At 34.4% G+C, this 16117-nt stretch overlaps 1 protein-coding gene across 1 annotated transcript in view; it reads right to left on the bottom strand.

The window, feature by feature from the left end:
- Positions 1 to 15177, bottom strand: part of LOC113504695 (diuretic hormone receptor) — a gene marked incomplete at its 5' end in the record, with an annotated part of 29786 nt that extends 14609 nt beyond the window's left edge. Inside the window, 3 exons of the mRNA XM_026887103.1 lie at positions 1710 to 1803; positions 10843 to 11020; positions 14892 to 15177. Coding sequence (XP_026742904.1) covers positions 1710 to 1803; positions 10843 to 11020; positions 14892 to 15177 — 558 coding nt within the window. The remainder of the gene's footprint in view (positions 1 to 1709; positions 1804 to 10842; positions 11021 to 14891) is intronic.
- Positions 15178 to 16117: the final 940 nt, after the last annotated feature.

The raw sequence follows: 16117 nt of genomic DNA, 5'->3' as shown, positions 1-16117 counted from the left end.
CCTAAATCTCCTCAAAAAAGGATAAGATTTTAATACTGTCTAACACTAAACAAAGCTTTGGTTGTCGTTTTTCTCTTACTTTAGTTCCAGATGTTTGCTAAAAGAAAACTTTAATTTAGTGAATCTTAATTTGAATTAACATATTTGCAATGAATAGAGAGAGATATAACTACATTTTATGTAAACTAATCCTAATATGATAACGAACCTACTGTATGAAAGAAATAGTCAGTATTAGGGTAGTTGCACACGGAGGCCACTAGATCACGAATGACGAGGAATTAACGACTCGTCGTCCACTTCATAAAAATGGTCGTTTGCGCAGTGTAAAACCATGATAAGTATTTATTATGCACCAATAACAAGCAAAATACAAAGTTGCTTGTTTTAAATTGTGTCAAAAAACGACGTGCAAAAATCGCATTTTTATTTCAGAGGCGAGTAGTGAAGTGGCTTGTGCCGCCTCGTGTGTGAGCACCCTTATACTATTTGTCATTATCTTAACTCGAGTGACGTACGACTAGATCAAGATAACAGGAATGAACAACGAAGAAATGTCTTTCAACTTGAAAGAAATTCTTTAGATGATTACTGTTTTAAATATGAGAGGAATTCTATGAAGACTTTCACTTTCCTTTGATTGAGATGAAAATTAATATTATGGCAAAATGAATATTATGGCAAAATTATTTTCTTCTCTCACAGATAGGTTACTTGTTTTTCTAGTGGTTTAACTCGCGAATCTTACTAAAAAGTGAGTGTTGTATGGTCATTTAGATTGACTACTGCATCGTAAGTTTGACATTGAATGACGATACAAGGGCAATGTAACTTTCAGTTTTGGGTGTTTAAAATATTAGTATACCTATAGAAAACTAGCTACATCTTATTATGATATATAAATCAGATGTTTTTTTTGGGTGTCGCATGCGTTTTTTAGATGGGGACTGTTTTAATACAATTATTTTAACTAATGCTTGAGAAAATTCATGGATTTATTTTAATTTGTCTTGTAATTCATCGAAAACTTTAGTAAAACTGTGTTCCCATCTCCGAAAATGTCTTCATTCAACCCTTTTTATCCTATCTTTCATTTGTTTGTTAATTTGACGGAAAATCATTTTGATTTAATTACTTAACTACTATCTACAAGTTTAGATAAAATAATGACTTGTGTGTGAAGTATAAAAGGGTTTCAGTAAAATTTATGGATCTAAAACATTGAAAAGCACTTGAAAGCTTCATCAGGCTCTTCTGATGTTTTTAAACTGTTTGAAAAATGACTCTTGGCACTTTGCCTGTTTTGATAAATTGCTCTGTCAATGTAACTAATCTACATTGGTGTAACAGCATTTTGATGAATCGATCAAAGTTAGATAACGTTAAGATTGGTGAGGACCAATAATTTGATGGTTAGATAAATTTGTATAATGGAAGTTTAAACATTTTTTTAAACTACTTAATAATAAACTACTATAGCATGGTTTAAGTTAGTTTTTAAGCTGACAAAACGCTTTATAAATGTCTTTTCTTTCGCCGCCTAATGAAATGGAAGCCTAAATTTTGTGTATTAACTATAGTCTTCTCCGAAATAACAACTTCATTCACAACTTAATTTTCATTGCTATATTTTTAACTGATTGCACGATAATCGAGATTTTTTAGATTTAGATTGGTCTAAATTTAGTATTAAAGTTAAAGATACTTACTTGTAAAGCTAAGTTTAGGACCCAACTACACGCAGACAGTATGTAGGTTGACATGAGATTTGTGTGTATCGTGTTCCTTAGACATCGCAGGTCCCTGGAAAACAAAAACAATATTAGGATAAGTACATAATAAGTAAGGATAAGTACATAATAAGTCTCTTAAAGACCAGAATCACTGATTTGAAAATTAGTTTTCTTTTTTAGTTTCCCACACCTGGTATATAAAGAGTCTATTTCGCTTTTTTTATTTTTTGGTAGCCCTATTTACTGAAGCTCCGCCATCTATCTGTCACGAGTCTCATGAACCATGGTTTTCTAGACTATTGTAAAAAACACAGATTATGTGTTCATGTTACCACTTCAACAAAAAATACTAAAGTCTAAGTGGCAAATACGGTTAGAAATTTGATGGCTCCCAATTTTGTCTTATTTATGCTGAAGTGTACGTCTGTCGCATTTGAATTCAGACGAATACGAAAGAGCATTAAATAAGCTGCATAACTTTATCTTACAAATTCTCATTGACAAAATCTAACAAAACCATATTCTTAACGTGATTTTAATTAAATTAAACAGCATTAGTAGTTGTTAAACCCTTTAATTTAACCGCAGGTCATGTAAGCATTGCGTGGGTTTAAGATAACTAGCTGTATCAAAGTTTAGATAAAGTTCAGACAAAAGTTTCTCAACAATTTGGTAGCGTTTACTCAAATAATATAGGAGCTGTGTGGGCGAAATTTTTCTTTATTTATTCTACGTATTTTTAAACATTCGTCTCTCATATTAAACTTGTAAATGTAAAGACAAGAATGTTTTAAATTTGAAATTCATGGTCTCTCTGACGACGTTAAATTTTGTGTTCCAAATAAATTTTATACCCTTTTTTGTACCACTGTGTCTTTGTACATTTGAGCCATATTATAATGCTAGTGCTGAGCATTTTAGTTTTCTTTAAAACTTATTACTCAAAAGCTTATGTAACCCATTCAAAGTTCAGTCGTCATGTCCAAAGCTAATTTGCCTTGACTCTGCAATTTACTACTTTCCCTTTGTTAATCGCAACTCAAAAAATAAAACGCGAAGTTCGTTTCTCAAGGACCTATCGCCACCTCCCTGAATAAGACTCAAATTAGTAGAAGCGTGAGTAGGAGCATAGGTTACGCAGTATATCATACGTAACATTTACGAGACTAACGGCATAAAGACATTGTAAACTAGCTGTTGCCCGCGATTCTGCCGCGTGGACTTGAGTCTACCTACAGTGCGCGGTGTTACCCGTTTCCAAGTTCCAAAGCCATAGGCCCTTTCAAAAAAAAGTTTAATATAAGCTTTGACCCCCATTACCTACCCTAAAAAGCCTCTTTTCCTGTTTAAAAGTGGCCTATTTCAGGCTGTAGACTATCTGTGTACCATATTTCAATCGATTTTGACCGTGAAAGAAAGACAGACATACTTTACCATTATATTAGTGGGGATTATGACATGACCCAACGGAAAAGGCTTTCTATAGATAAGGAACTCTTAAGCTAGTCAAGCAGTAACACTATATCAGTCGCAGTAAATGGTTCAGTAAGTATGAAGTTAAAGTTATAATGGAGGGCAAGTTGTGACATATTGCAGGCGGAGTGGAACTTGTTCTACAAGTTATGCTCGCTAAGAAGCTACTCCTCCTGCTTGTAATGTATTACTTAGAACTTCGGAATAGCGCAGTGTGTTGTTATTAATATTTAATGCTAAATGTGTCATAAATGTAACATGCTTACGGTGAATTGTATGGGCAGACCTGTTCCATTTATTTGTTACGCGAGAATAAGGATGCTGTGAGCGCTTTTAGTTTTTTTTCGTTGATGTTTGAATGAAAGACATTTCGGACATTTGAAAGAGAGTCGATTAAGAAAACTTTAAGTAGCCAAAATAAAAGGGCGTTAAAAATCTTTTTGCAAACGTATTGCTAAAAACCTGCCCCTTTTTGAGTACGTAGCGCAAGTATTATCAAAAACTATTTTTTGGTTTAGGAGTAAAATGAAGCGAATGTAACAAGATCCGATTCTATCATATTACAAAAGATACAAGGAAACGCAATGCGAATTCACATAAACCGAGAAACTACGTGACGTTTACTTGTAGCAAGATTCTTTGATTCTAAACATACCTTTGATGTCATCGTTTAAATGTATAACGTTGGTAAACGAGCTTAATTTGGCCTCTATCACTTTCCAAAACCGTTATCCCCGTATTATCCATAATGTGAAGGATAATATCACAACAGATTGTGGCACTTGTACAAAATGGTCTGTTTATTGTAATGATGAGCGCACGGGGAGAGTAATAATGAACGTTATTTGACGCATTATAGTAAATTATAGGCGAGAATTATCATAAGCATGATACCAGGCTAGATTTATCAACTATCAACTGGCCCTAGGGTATTTTTTAAACAACTTAAAATGGAGGAGGTTCTGATTTTTTTTTTATGGTAACCTCTTAGGTTAAAACTTCGGGCTAAATTATCCGATTTTGATTATTCTTTTTTTCATTTTACGGGAACTGGTTGTTTTTTGGTCGCATACAATTTAATCGATTTTGGCTCGCTAGTTTTTATTTGAGTCAGTTGTATGTTTTAATTGTAAAAAATATTATCCTGTAATTTTTTGTGTTATGTGTCATTCAGCCAGGTAGCACTATGGACTAGAGGCTTATTTAGGACGCTTTAATGTTTTTAAACCGCTATATAAACAGAGATTCGTTCATAAGCATTTTTAATGGAAACCCTAAACTTAGACTATCGGAGAAACTTCAGCCTTAGCCTATTGAAGTTTCAAAGACGACCTCCGTGGTCGAGTGGCGTACGCACCGGTTTCTAGGTGTCGCTAGCTCTGAGGTTCCGGGTTCGATCCCTGGTCGGGTCAATGTAAAAATTCACATTTCTACATTGTCTCGGGTCTGGGTGTTTGTGGTACCTTCGTTGTATCTGAATTCCATAACACAAGTGCTTTAGCAACTTACTTTGGGTTCAGAACAATGTATGTGATGATGTCCGCATTTATTATTTTATTTATTATTATTTTATAAAGTAAAATTCATTAGCTATTATATTGGATGTTGAACGAAAGACAATGCGTCGATAAAAATCATTTTGGCGGGATGTTCTTTCGTTACCTATTATTGACCCATACTTCATGTTTTTATTAGTATCCGGGTAATAAGAAAGTCGTAAAATAAATTATAATGCTATAAACCCGGACATATTTAGACAGCTATAAAATAAAGGTCATTATCCTAACAGCTATTTTCGGTTCAAAGATTGGTTTTAGTTGCAATTTTCTTTATTGTGTGTTGGCACGATACGTTAATCGGAAATCGTCGATATTTTCATATAGAGACAAAAATACTGCATTAATGGTCACCATAAAAACAATTACTTTTGTAATTATTTTGATTCCTATAATATTGCGATTGAGGTACAAAAACAAGCCAGTAAAAATAGTTTTTTATAGCAATCGCTTACGGCTTACCATATTTTTTTGTTGATTGTGTGAATTAAACTTATTAAAAAAACGATATTAATCTTCGATTTTAAAAAATACACGTGATGTTACTTAACTAGGATAAAAAATCCTGTAATTTTTAATACGTAAGAGAATATCTATACTTTAATTTGGTCTGTATACAAGTATTTTTTTATCTTTAATTCCTTTCGTAAGTTATGTACTCAGAGTAATAACATTTATGGTGTTTGCTGTCACGTAACTGATGCCGACATAATATTGACAACATTTTCATGTTATCTGTCGTTGCGGGTATAATCTGTGAGAGGATAGGCAGTTGGGATTCGTTACTAACCCACAAACAAAAAGAAATGCTATCTTAATTTATTTTAATATACTTATAAGCAATTAAATGTAATAACCGTGTAATTTTCATGTATCAAAATATTTGTTAAGTTTAATTATTTGCGTTGAGCGTTGCAGGTCAAGTGGTCTGCAAAGGTGTTGCCTATTATTTTTGTTATAGATGCAAAAAAAATCATTCTTATAGGCTACAACAAATTATGGTTCATATATACTGTCAAGCCGGTAAAATAAAACAAATGTTAGAACCTAAACAATCTCTAGGAAAAAGATTACAACAAAAATCCTCGTTTTCGAGTACGAAAACATAGTTTTTAATTAAGAAATATGTTTTCATAAGTGGTAATCTTTTTTAGGGCATACAGTCTAGACGCATATCGCACATTGTTTACTAAAAACCTTGTTCAGTAATAACCGAACTATTTTATAACGACTACACTAAAGTAAATAAAAAACTTTTTATTACGACCTGATATTCTGACAGCGCTATATGAAATATATTTTTTTTATAAACACACAAGTGATTCCTTTTTCCTCGATATAGTTGTAAACCAAGCGGAGGAGCTCGTGGCTAAGCTATAACCACATAAGTGATTCGATCACAGGTTAAGCTATGCTTGACGCGGTTGGTCCGTGGATGGGTGACCATCTTTGTCATAACGAGTTCCTCCGTGTTTCGGAAGGCACGTTAAATTGTGGGTCCCGGCTGTTATTCCTACATCTTTGACAGTCGTTACAGGTAGTCAGAAGCTTGAAAAAGTCTGACAGCCAGTCTAACCAAGGGGTATCGTGTTGCCCAGGTAACTGGGTTAAGGAGGTCAGATAGGCAGTCGCTCCTTGTAAAACACTGGTACTTAGCTGAAACCGGTTGGACTGGTAGCCGACCCCAACATAGTTGGGAAAAGGCTAGGCCAATGATGATGAGTTGTAAACCAAGCTTGATAACAATATTTCACAGACTTGATCTGTAGTTTATACGCTCACTATTCTTACTTGTTTGGGTGTCGTTTGCCGTTGTATGTTTGCAACACAATTTTGAGCCACTTCCCGATAAGCTAGATTCTCAGGGTAGCTTCAAACCCGATGACAATGCAATTTACAACTATAAAACGGCTAGACCGATTTTGATAAAATTTGAATGTAGTGACATTTAAAAGCATGGGATTGTAGATTTATTAAATCTATCTCTTTTGTTCGTAACAATGCTGGCTTCGTCTAATTGCTCATATAATAATGAATAGAGTTAGTTGCTCTTTACGATCTGGTATTATGTTTATTTACTTATATATTACGTTATGATATAATGTTTTGTACGTTTGTGTGTATAGAGAATGCTTAGAATAATATTTGCTTTGTATTTTGATAGCGTGTACTGTGTACAAAGGTTGTGAGATCTCTGTCATCTTTCGTCATATTCTGCGCAAAATGTTGAAGATTTTGCTCTTGAAATAATAATTTGGGTTTGTAACGAGTAAATTAATGAAATAATGAGATAAATTTTTTTCGTATTTCAAACTAGCTGTTGCCCGCGACTTCGTCCCCGTGGGTAGAAGATATAAGTTATGATTTATACCTGCCCTGTTTTTTTCACATTTTCCATTGTATCTTCGCTCCTATTAGTCGCAGCGTGATGGTTTATAGCCTATAGCCTTCCTCGATGAATGGTTTATTCAACACAAAAATAATTTTTCAATTTGGACCAGTAGTTTCTGAGATTAACGCGTTCAAACAAACAAACAAACTCAGCTTTATATATTAGTATAGAAGTATAGATGAAAAAATAGCTAACATGTAATTATTTTTTTGCTAAATTGATAGCTATACATATTAATTCTTACAATTTAAGGGACTGCAGTACTCTTTTCCTAAAATCCTTATCCTTACTAATGTATAAATGTAAAAGTAAGTTACATATTTTTGGAGATTTACAACGATGTAAAAAAAAATGTTTCCTTATAAAAAGTAACATAGGATACGTACAACAAATATTTTTTACGATGAAATGGTTTCAACCTAGCGGTTCAGTATTGACGTTCAAACCCTAAGTAGGTACTGCAAAAACGTTGCACTGTTTTACAGACGGTCACACGGACGGAGTCGCAGGCAACAGCTAGTTATAAATAAAAGAAAACGAAAGAAATCATCCATTCTAATGGTATTTTATTGTATTGAAACTAAGGTATTTGGTCAAGCACCAAAACATAAAGCACTTTTTTTACTATTTCCAAGTTCAAATTTCGTATCCGCGCACAAAAGTATTGTGATTTGTGCCTCGGAATTGTGTGTACGAAATACCGTTAATGTGTCGAGCAAGCCTATTCGAAATGGCGTGCGGTCACAACAAAACATTCATTTCATATTTGGGACCAATTTGTGCGCTGCGGTTTACCAATTTTGGAATTTACATATTTATTGTATAGACTGAGTTTACTTTGTGTAATGTTTTATTTTTAATTTACCTTTTTATTATAACGACGAGAGTTGAACGTATGCTTGTTACATCTTGACTCACAAATGATTGGACCGATTTTGATATAAATCGGTGTGGACGTAGACGTAAACCTGGATTACAAAAACTACTAGCACAGCTACTAGTCCATTTAGACAAATGAGGTTTATATACTAATACGAAAATGTCAAGAGGACTCGGTTTTCAGGTATTTACCCTTGGGACTACCATTTTATTTCGACCCTTGAATAATAAGAGGGACAACGACTAAGGACCGACTACAAAATGCCTACATTATACTAACAAATGATTTAGAAACCTAACCCACGTCATTTATAAGGTCTAAGGAAACATCTACTCGTGGAATATCTACGGCACATAATATAATGTAGGTCTTATAAATGAGAAGACTTATTTTCATATAGGCTGGATGCGAAATACCAAATGGTTCAGGTGTTTTACGAAACTTGTAACGTGCGATAAATCGTTTATATTGCTTCAGCCAAAAACATAAGCTTTTTTTAGAAGGTAATTTTAAGAAAAGTAAAGAATATCTGCTACAATCATACTCCCGGGAGAATGACGAAACAAGAGAGAATACTAGGCATGTCTTTAATTTACGAACACGAAAATAATATACGAATTTTGAAAACGCAGACACTGTGATCATTAGTGTTAGCTCATCTTCAAAACTGAAGCGTGTATGGAAGTGTTTACGTATTACGGGTGTTCCCAACAAATTTCGGGACTTCAGTCCGTTCACAAGTGTTCGTAACTCAGTGTACCGAAGAGCCCTTGACGCGGTGAGCACTAGAGTCTGATTTATTGTACGGTAGACCGAAAACCAGTGGTAACAGCGAATTGCGAAAGTCTAACTTAACGTTTTACATTTTGTGGCTGAATGTTGGCATATTTAGTCCATAATATCGTTTTAAAAAACAAATATTTTATTAATCATCTTGTTTTTTTTCTGTTCTATATTTGAAATAGATCTGACGTCGATTTTCGTTCTCTATTCAATTGCTAATTTTCTCATCGTAATTAAACTTAAATGGCTTACATTTTTGTCAAATTTATAAATTTAAATAAATGTTCTGAGACTGCGGTTTGTCTGTAAAATTAAGTAGATAGTTTATTTTATTTACATTTATGCCATTACGATAAGACATTCTTGTAATAGTTTTAGCTCACGAAAGTTTAATAAAATGGGAAAATTATACAAGCGGCGAACGAGCATTTACATAAAACTTCTAAGGTTTTGTAAGTTTATTTACCTGATTCAAAGTATTACATTTAAGAATATTCACTATTAATTTACATTTAAACACTAAGTATTACCCATTTGCGTGCTAACTTTTTTGTTGATTGTTTATTGATTTCAAGTAGATAATGAAAAGCATTTGAAGAATTTCATTTTGGGCATGAACAAATTAAATACCTATAATTATAGTTATAAATTAACTAGTAGTCTACACTTATTAAATCTATGAATAAAATAAAGTGGAAAGTTCCAATTTTGTTATCTATGTGCAAATGACGTGGCTCGCCGTCCGAAATATAATCCAACAATTTTGTGTGATCTTTCAATGTCAAGGTTAATGTTAAGACACTACTGAAAACTAATTAGCTAATGCTTTTATTTTGGACATATGAAAGTAATAAGTAGTTAATGTCACTCTGTCTAAGTTGCCCTTTTTGCCAGGGTACCGATTTGCCCATAAACTAAAAATTTTGTGCATTTTTCAATCGAATCGATTTAATGAAACGAAATAGTTTAACTTATGAAATACTTGCTTTTCGCCAACGTCGAGGTCGGTTATATCGCGTTTGGAAGAAACTCTTCAAAAGTCCAGGATAAAAACTATCCTATGTCTTTTCTCAAGGTCAAGTCTATCTCTGTACCAAATTTCATTAAAATCAGTTCAGTGGTTTAGACGTGAAAGCGTAACAGACAGACAGAGTTACTTTCACATTTAGTAGGGTTTTCTTGTTTTCAGTTATTAAGAACCATAATCAGTACAGGATTAATTACCTACATATTTTTCCCAAAATTAGTAAACAAAAAAGAGCGTCACACAAATCATAGATTTAGTTGTAAGTTTATCTATCAAAGAATCACGGGAACTACACGACAGGTAAGATTGATTTGCAAATACCTCTTATAATTTAATCTTGTTATCCAATCTACTTGTAACCTACTCCAAATATTTATTTTATTTAAACACGGTAAACTGTTTTTATCGTTTCAAAATAATACGTCTCACTGCAGGGCATATACATTTTCCCATATAAGGAAGATACGAGCATTGATCACCAGGGCCCCAATTCTGCTATTTACAACGGCCGATGAATGAATGAAATTCGGCATAGAATGCCAATTTTCGTATTCTCGTAAGCATTTTTCTATAGGTACAACAATTGCAAAATCAGTACAGGACTGTACACTCAAGGTCAATACAATTAATTATTGTATTGGCAAAATGCTTAAGAGAATAGGAATAATTTCAAATTTAATCCAATTGCCATTCATTCACCCACCGTTGTAAAATAGCAGAATTGGGGCCCAGGCGTCGTGATGCATAACTACTCGCCGGATTATTAAATCTTTTGATAGCTGTCACAACATTTGCCTTTCAAAAACCAATAATAATATAAAACTAAAAATAAATAAAGACTAAAAACGGCCCGGGCCCCTTTAACTGCCTAAGCCAGAGATAGCCGCGGGAAGAGCTATAAAACCTACTTACATACCCATGTGCAGTCACTACACGACACTAACAGAAATTGTTATAAAGAACAGCAGATTGCCATAAAAAGAAAATTTGATACTTACTTGAAATAAAGGAAGACGAACACAGCGAGCGAGAGCGCTGCGAGGCTGAGGGAGTAGCCGGCGAGGTAGATAAGGCTGGTGACGTCAGTGGGCGACACGTTGGCGATGCGTTCCGTGCAGTTCGCGTAGTTCGAGTAGTTGCGCCACACGCCGTCCAGGCACCATCGGGAGGCGTTCTCTGTACAAACATGTGGATTAAAACATATAAAAAAAAAATTACTCGCTCTTTTAGGAATCTTGAGGTTTCACAAACTTTCAAGTCACATGCATAAAGACATTCAGATTAAAACCTGCATTCGTGCTTGTTCTATGCGGGGATCGAACCCGAGACACATCGCGCACAGTGTGTTTGGCGTGGTGTCTTTTATTGATTGCACACATTTTGGCACGAGCCAACATTTAAAATCGTCACATTGTAGTAGTAAAATAAGAAATTGTGCAAAAATTGGTTACCTTTAAATTTAAAGATTTAGATATTAAAACAACATGTTGGGGATGTTGGGAAGTTGGGGAATAATCCCCAGATTAACTGACAATTGAGAAATTCGTTTCGATATATACTTTGTTTTTTTTTTCATTTCTAGCTATTTAAATTATGTTTTATATACTTAACATCTTCAGAAAGATACGTCACATGCAACTTAAACTAACAAGTCAACAAGCACACACCATACACTACAACATACCCTTTTATGAAACTTTAGTGTAGTTTTAAATGAGTATATTATTTTTCTTCTTCAAATACTGTTGTGCTATTTTAATTTCCTTCTATATCACATTCCTACTAGATTTTCTGTAAGAGAACCCAACTCTGGGTTAAGCTCGCTTTATAAATAATAATATAATAAATAATAATAAATGCGGACAACATCACATACATTGTTCTGAACCCAAAGTAAGTTGCTAAAGCACTTGTGTTATGAAATTCAGATACAATGAAGGTACCACAAACACCCAGACCCGAGACAATGTAGAAATGTGAATTTTTACATTGACCCGACCGGGGATCAAACCCGGGACCTCAGAGCTAGCGACACCTTGAAACCGGTGCATACGCCACTCGACCACGGAGGTCGTCTAACTATTTTATACATAAAAAATCCAAGAACACATTGTCCAAGTGTGTATTTATGTGCAATAAAAATAAAAACAATAGTCGCGCTACGGAAATCCTCTATCCATACTATTTGATCCCAAACATCGATATTATAACACAAATCCAGTCTCCTTACAAAATACTTGGAGCGATTACTTCTCGGATAAACTGTGTATTTGTTTGAACGATATTGTTCGGACCCAGTAAGGATTTGGCGCGGGATTACGCTCAACAACAGATGCTTTTTATTTTCATAATTTCCTTGCTTTTATAGGCAGACTAGATTTCAAACAGCAGTTGTTCTGGATTTTAGTGTCTTTGGAACGGTTTTCAAAGCTGCCAGCGATAGCTTTATGCAGTCTTAAAGTAGTACTGATGCAATACACAAATATATAAAAGAAGAATGAAGTGGTCTCCGAGACACGTGCCACAAACAGGAGAAGATTATCAATCTTTATTGTATACTTTGACAGATGTAAAACGAACTACAAAACAGATCTCTCGTCGATGTTTGTATGTTGAATCTGAATAAGTAACTAAAGCTAACATTTTATGTTTTTCAGACAGTACTAAGCAAGTAGAATACGACAGCGAAAATATTCGGTGACACTGGTTCCGGTACTACTTATATACCGGTTTATAATACAAGCAAGAAAACGAACGCCTTAATTCTCCAAAGGCATCGGCCCAAAATCCTACAGCCAAAAAACTAATGCTCTTAATATAAGCTCTCAAAACAGCCTACAGCCTTCTCTAACACCAATATTATTGTATTTGTGGAAGCGTGACAACATAGCACGGTGTCGACCGGCAACTGTCTATCACAACTGCAATCATATTTAGAGATCGGTACTCTTTTAACATTAGAACATACTCGTAGGTCATAAACGATATCAAATGATGATTCATTTTCATATCTGATTGAATCTCTGACTAAACGAATTGATAACCGTGACTATAGTTCAAGTATGTTGTGACATTTGTCTGATATTTATTTAGAAAGGAAAAACCTCTTTGTGAATACATTAGATAAATATCAGAAACAAATAGTCGTAAATCGTACCTAACCCCGTTTTAGTACAAGGGAAAAGGTAGATTCGTTACAATATATTTATTCAAATGGAAAACTGTGGAAGCGGCTTAACGCCATGGAAAGTTAAAGAAGTACTTCTATTTACAGCTCTCTATTACTTATTTTGCATTTAAACAATAACAATCTAAAAAACTTGAATTTATTTTATTGAAAAAAGATAGACCCAAGATTTTTTCCTCAATCTAGCTTCTTTTAATGATTAAAAATTCGTACAAGAAATTTAAAACTCTATAAAGAATTCGTATAATCAATTGTAACTGTAACAACCAAAGCCAGTTCTAAATATAGAACACTATTCACCAGATTCAAAATTCGAAAATAAAGCGTTTTATTTAAAAGGTTACATACTGTCGTAGCACAGCATTACAATCTGTATTCACATCGTATTTTAAAAGAAACAAAGGAGTCTGGAACGATTGTGTTTTGTCTATTGTTCTAAAGGTCTCAGCTTCTAGCAAGAACGCCATCGAAAAAGTATTTATATCGAATCGTAATTTGTGTGGATAATAGCGTCCCACATTCTAAATAGGGATGATGACTGGGTATAAAAACAAAAAATCTCATTAGTCCCTCAGTTAGATAATTGAAAAGTATGAGACACGTATTTTTCCCTTTTTCAGAAAAACTAGAACTGTCAAAGATTAACTGCTTTAAAGTTTAGCAGAGGGGGCTTGTGACGTACCGATATATTTATACTCAATCGTGACGTCATGCGTAAGTTTCATTCACTGTAATTTGGTCAATTTATGTTTGCGGGACAAATTAAAAAATACGTATCCATTATTATACAAAAAACTACAAGAAGACACGGCAAAAAAAAATTGTCATCATCCCTATTGTAATTACTTTTTAAATAGTAAACATTCAAGAGGATTAATTGTAGTTCACATTAGTAGTGAGTAGTGAAGTTCACATTTCAAGTCCTTTGTATTACAGAGATCGGTTTATCACCATTGTTTTTATTTATACAAAACACGACGCGTTAATGTGTTGTTGTTTTGTAGTTGCGTTCAATAATTATATCCGCAACTCGCATAGATTTTCAATAAGTGTTTATAATTTAAAATGTCAAATTGAATCCTTTATTTTATTGAACACCTGTTTATGTTAAAACGCATTGATAAATACTTAAAAAACAATTTAATTTACACTATTTAGACAATATTGTGTTTGAATTGTTTACTATCTCGGATGTGAATAGAAAATTGAACGGAAACGGCACAAACTATTTAGTAATTTAAATACCCGTTGTCTGAATGCAACCCGCTTGAAATACGTCGGATTTTGGCTAGATATATGTGTAAGTTGGTACCTACAGTCCACCATGAAAAAGTCTGTTCAAAGCAGTTCGTATTTTGTACAAAATAGTAAAAGAATATGACATGTGTGCATGTTGTATTGTATGTATTTGAAGAACGAAGTTTTTTAAGAACAAAGCCCAATGCAGTCGGCTCCAAAAACAAAACCTTTTGTTTTCAAAACATGAAATATTTCGTTAAGACTCGGCTATGTACGGGGATTCAACTGTGTATCTGCTTGGGTACAAGAGATTTGGCTACTTTGTTTTGTTGCGTTGGGTTTTACAGAAAGGAACGAAAAAAGGATTGTAATAAATACGAAGAAAAACGAAATCATAATGAGACCAAGATCAAGGAGTATATGAAGAACATTAACAAAGAGATATCAATATTGACTCTCACTTCTGTTAGTTTAACGTGACTTTGGATTACCTTAACCTTAATTCCCAATACGAAATCTTGGCGAGATTTGTGTGAGATCCCCAATAAAACCGTCTAAAGCACGTGATACCTTTGTTTACATACTCTAGTGGTGCGTAATAAGGATTAGAGATGAACTCACGTGTGTCGTCGTACTGCACGCCGTGGAACTCGCTGAAGCAGCGCTGGATGGCCAGCGTGTTCCACGGCGTGGGGTCCCAGCACAGCAGCCCGTCGTAGTACGCCGGGCACGACTCCACCAGCGACACGTGCTCGTTCCGCGCCAGGCACTCCTCCACCTTCGCACTGACATTGTCAAGGTCGGTATCGACGGTATCGAATGTCGTTAGTTCCTCCAGCTTGACGACAAAATAATCTCTTTCGACTAGGAATTTCTGCTGTACAGCTTTGGTTTGTTCTTTGGCTATTTACACTAACATTAACACTTTAGTCACATGAATTGTTTTCACTTTGACCGGTCCATGTGGTGGGTGATGCGCGGCGCCATCCGCGGTTCAGCGCGCTGCTGCCTCGTGCCTCAGGTGGTCTGCGAGCCGCGCCGGAGCGGAGCGGAGTCTGTGCACCTCCTCGTACTCTCCAGTAAGAACGTTACCATGATAACGTTGTTTGATCTAGGCTTGTGTTCTAACTTATCAAGTGATAACGTTCCGAGAGCAAACATCGGCAGTCTGCGCGAGTATTTGCGTATCGTGCAAGGAACTTTAGTTTTTAATTTAATTGCGTTCGCCCCATTTAAGCCTTGTCCGTGCAACCTGCAAAGAGACACCTTTCTTTAATCATGTTATCGTGTAGATAGTGGTGTGTAAACGTTGCGATTATAGTTTTGTATGAGTTATTATTTGATACATTTGTAATGTCTTGGTTAATATTCAAGGAGCGTGCTACAGATAACACGTCATTAGTACTATCATCACTTATAATGAACATACTTATTAAAGACGATTGTTTTGATAGAGTGATATTTGATACAGTATTTTTTTAAACGTCTTCTATATATGTAAATAATAAAAAATCCTATTGCTTTAGATTTAAATAACTTCCACGGATAAAAGTACATATACAGTTTTGTTGCCTGTATTTTATTCCAAAGCAAATTTTTCTATTGAAATATTTCTAGAAGAAGAAATATCTCCCAAGACACATCTAAATCACCTCATGACTTAACCCTAAACACCGAAGTGCGCGGTTATAAATCTTGATCTAACCCTCCACAATTGTAAACGTCAACAAGTTTATACATTTATATTCCGTAATTCTATAAACAAACATTGTCTTTGTAAGGATAAACATAGGAGTTGTTTATACAATTAATTGTTTTATGTTTAATTGTAAATAATAGATACATTA

Source organism: Trichoplusia ni, chromosome 2 (genome assembly GCF_003590095.1).
Source record: "Trichoplusia ni isolate ovarian cell line Hi5 chromosome 2, tn1, whole genome shotgun sequence".
In the NCBI taxonomy this organism is placed as follows: domain Eukaryota; kingdom Metazoa; phylum Arthropoda; class Insecta; order Lepidoptera; family Noctuidae; genus Trichoplusia; species Trichoplusia ni.
The sequence above is the reverse complement of the archived record's forward strand: the minus strand, read 5'-3'. Positions and strand labels throughout refer to the sequence as shown.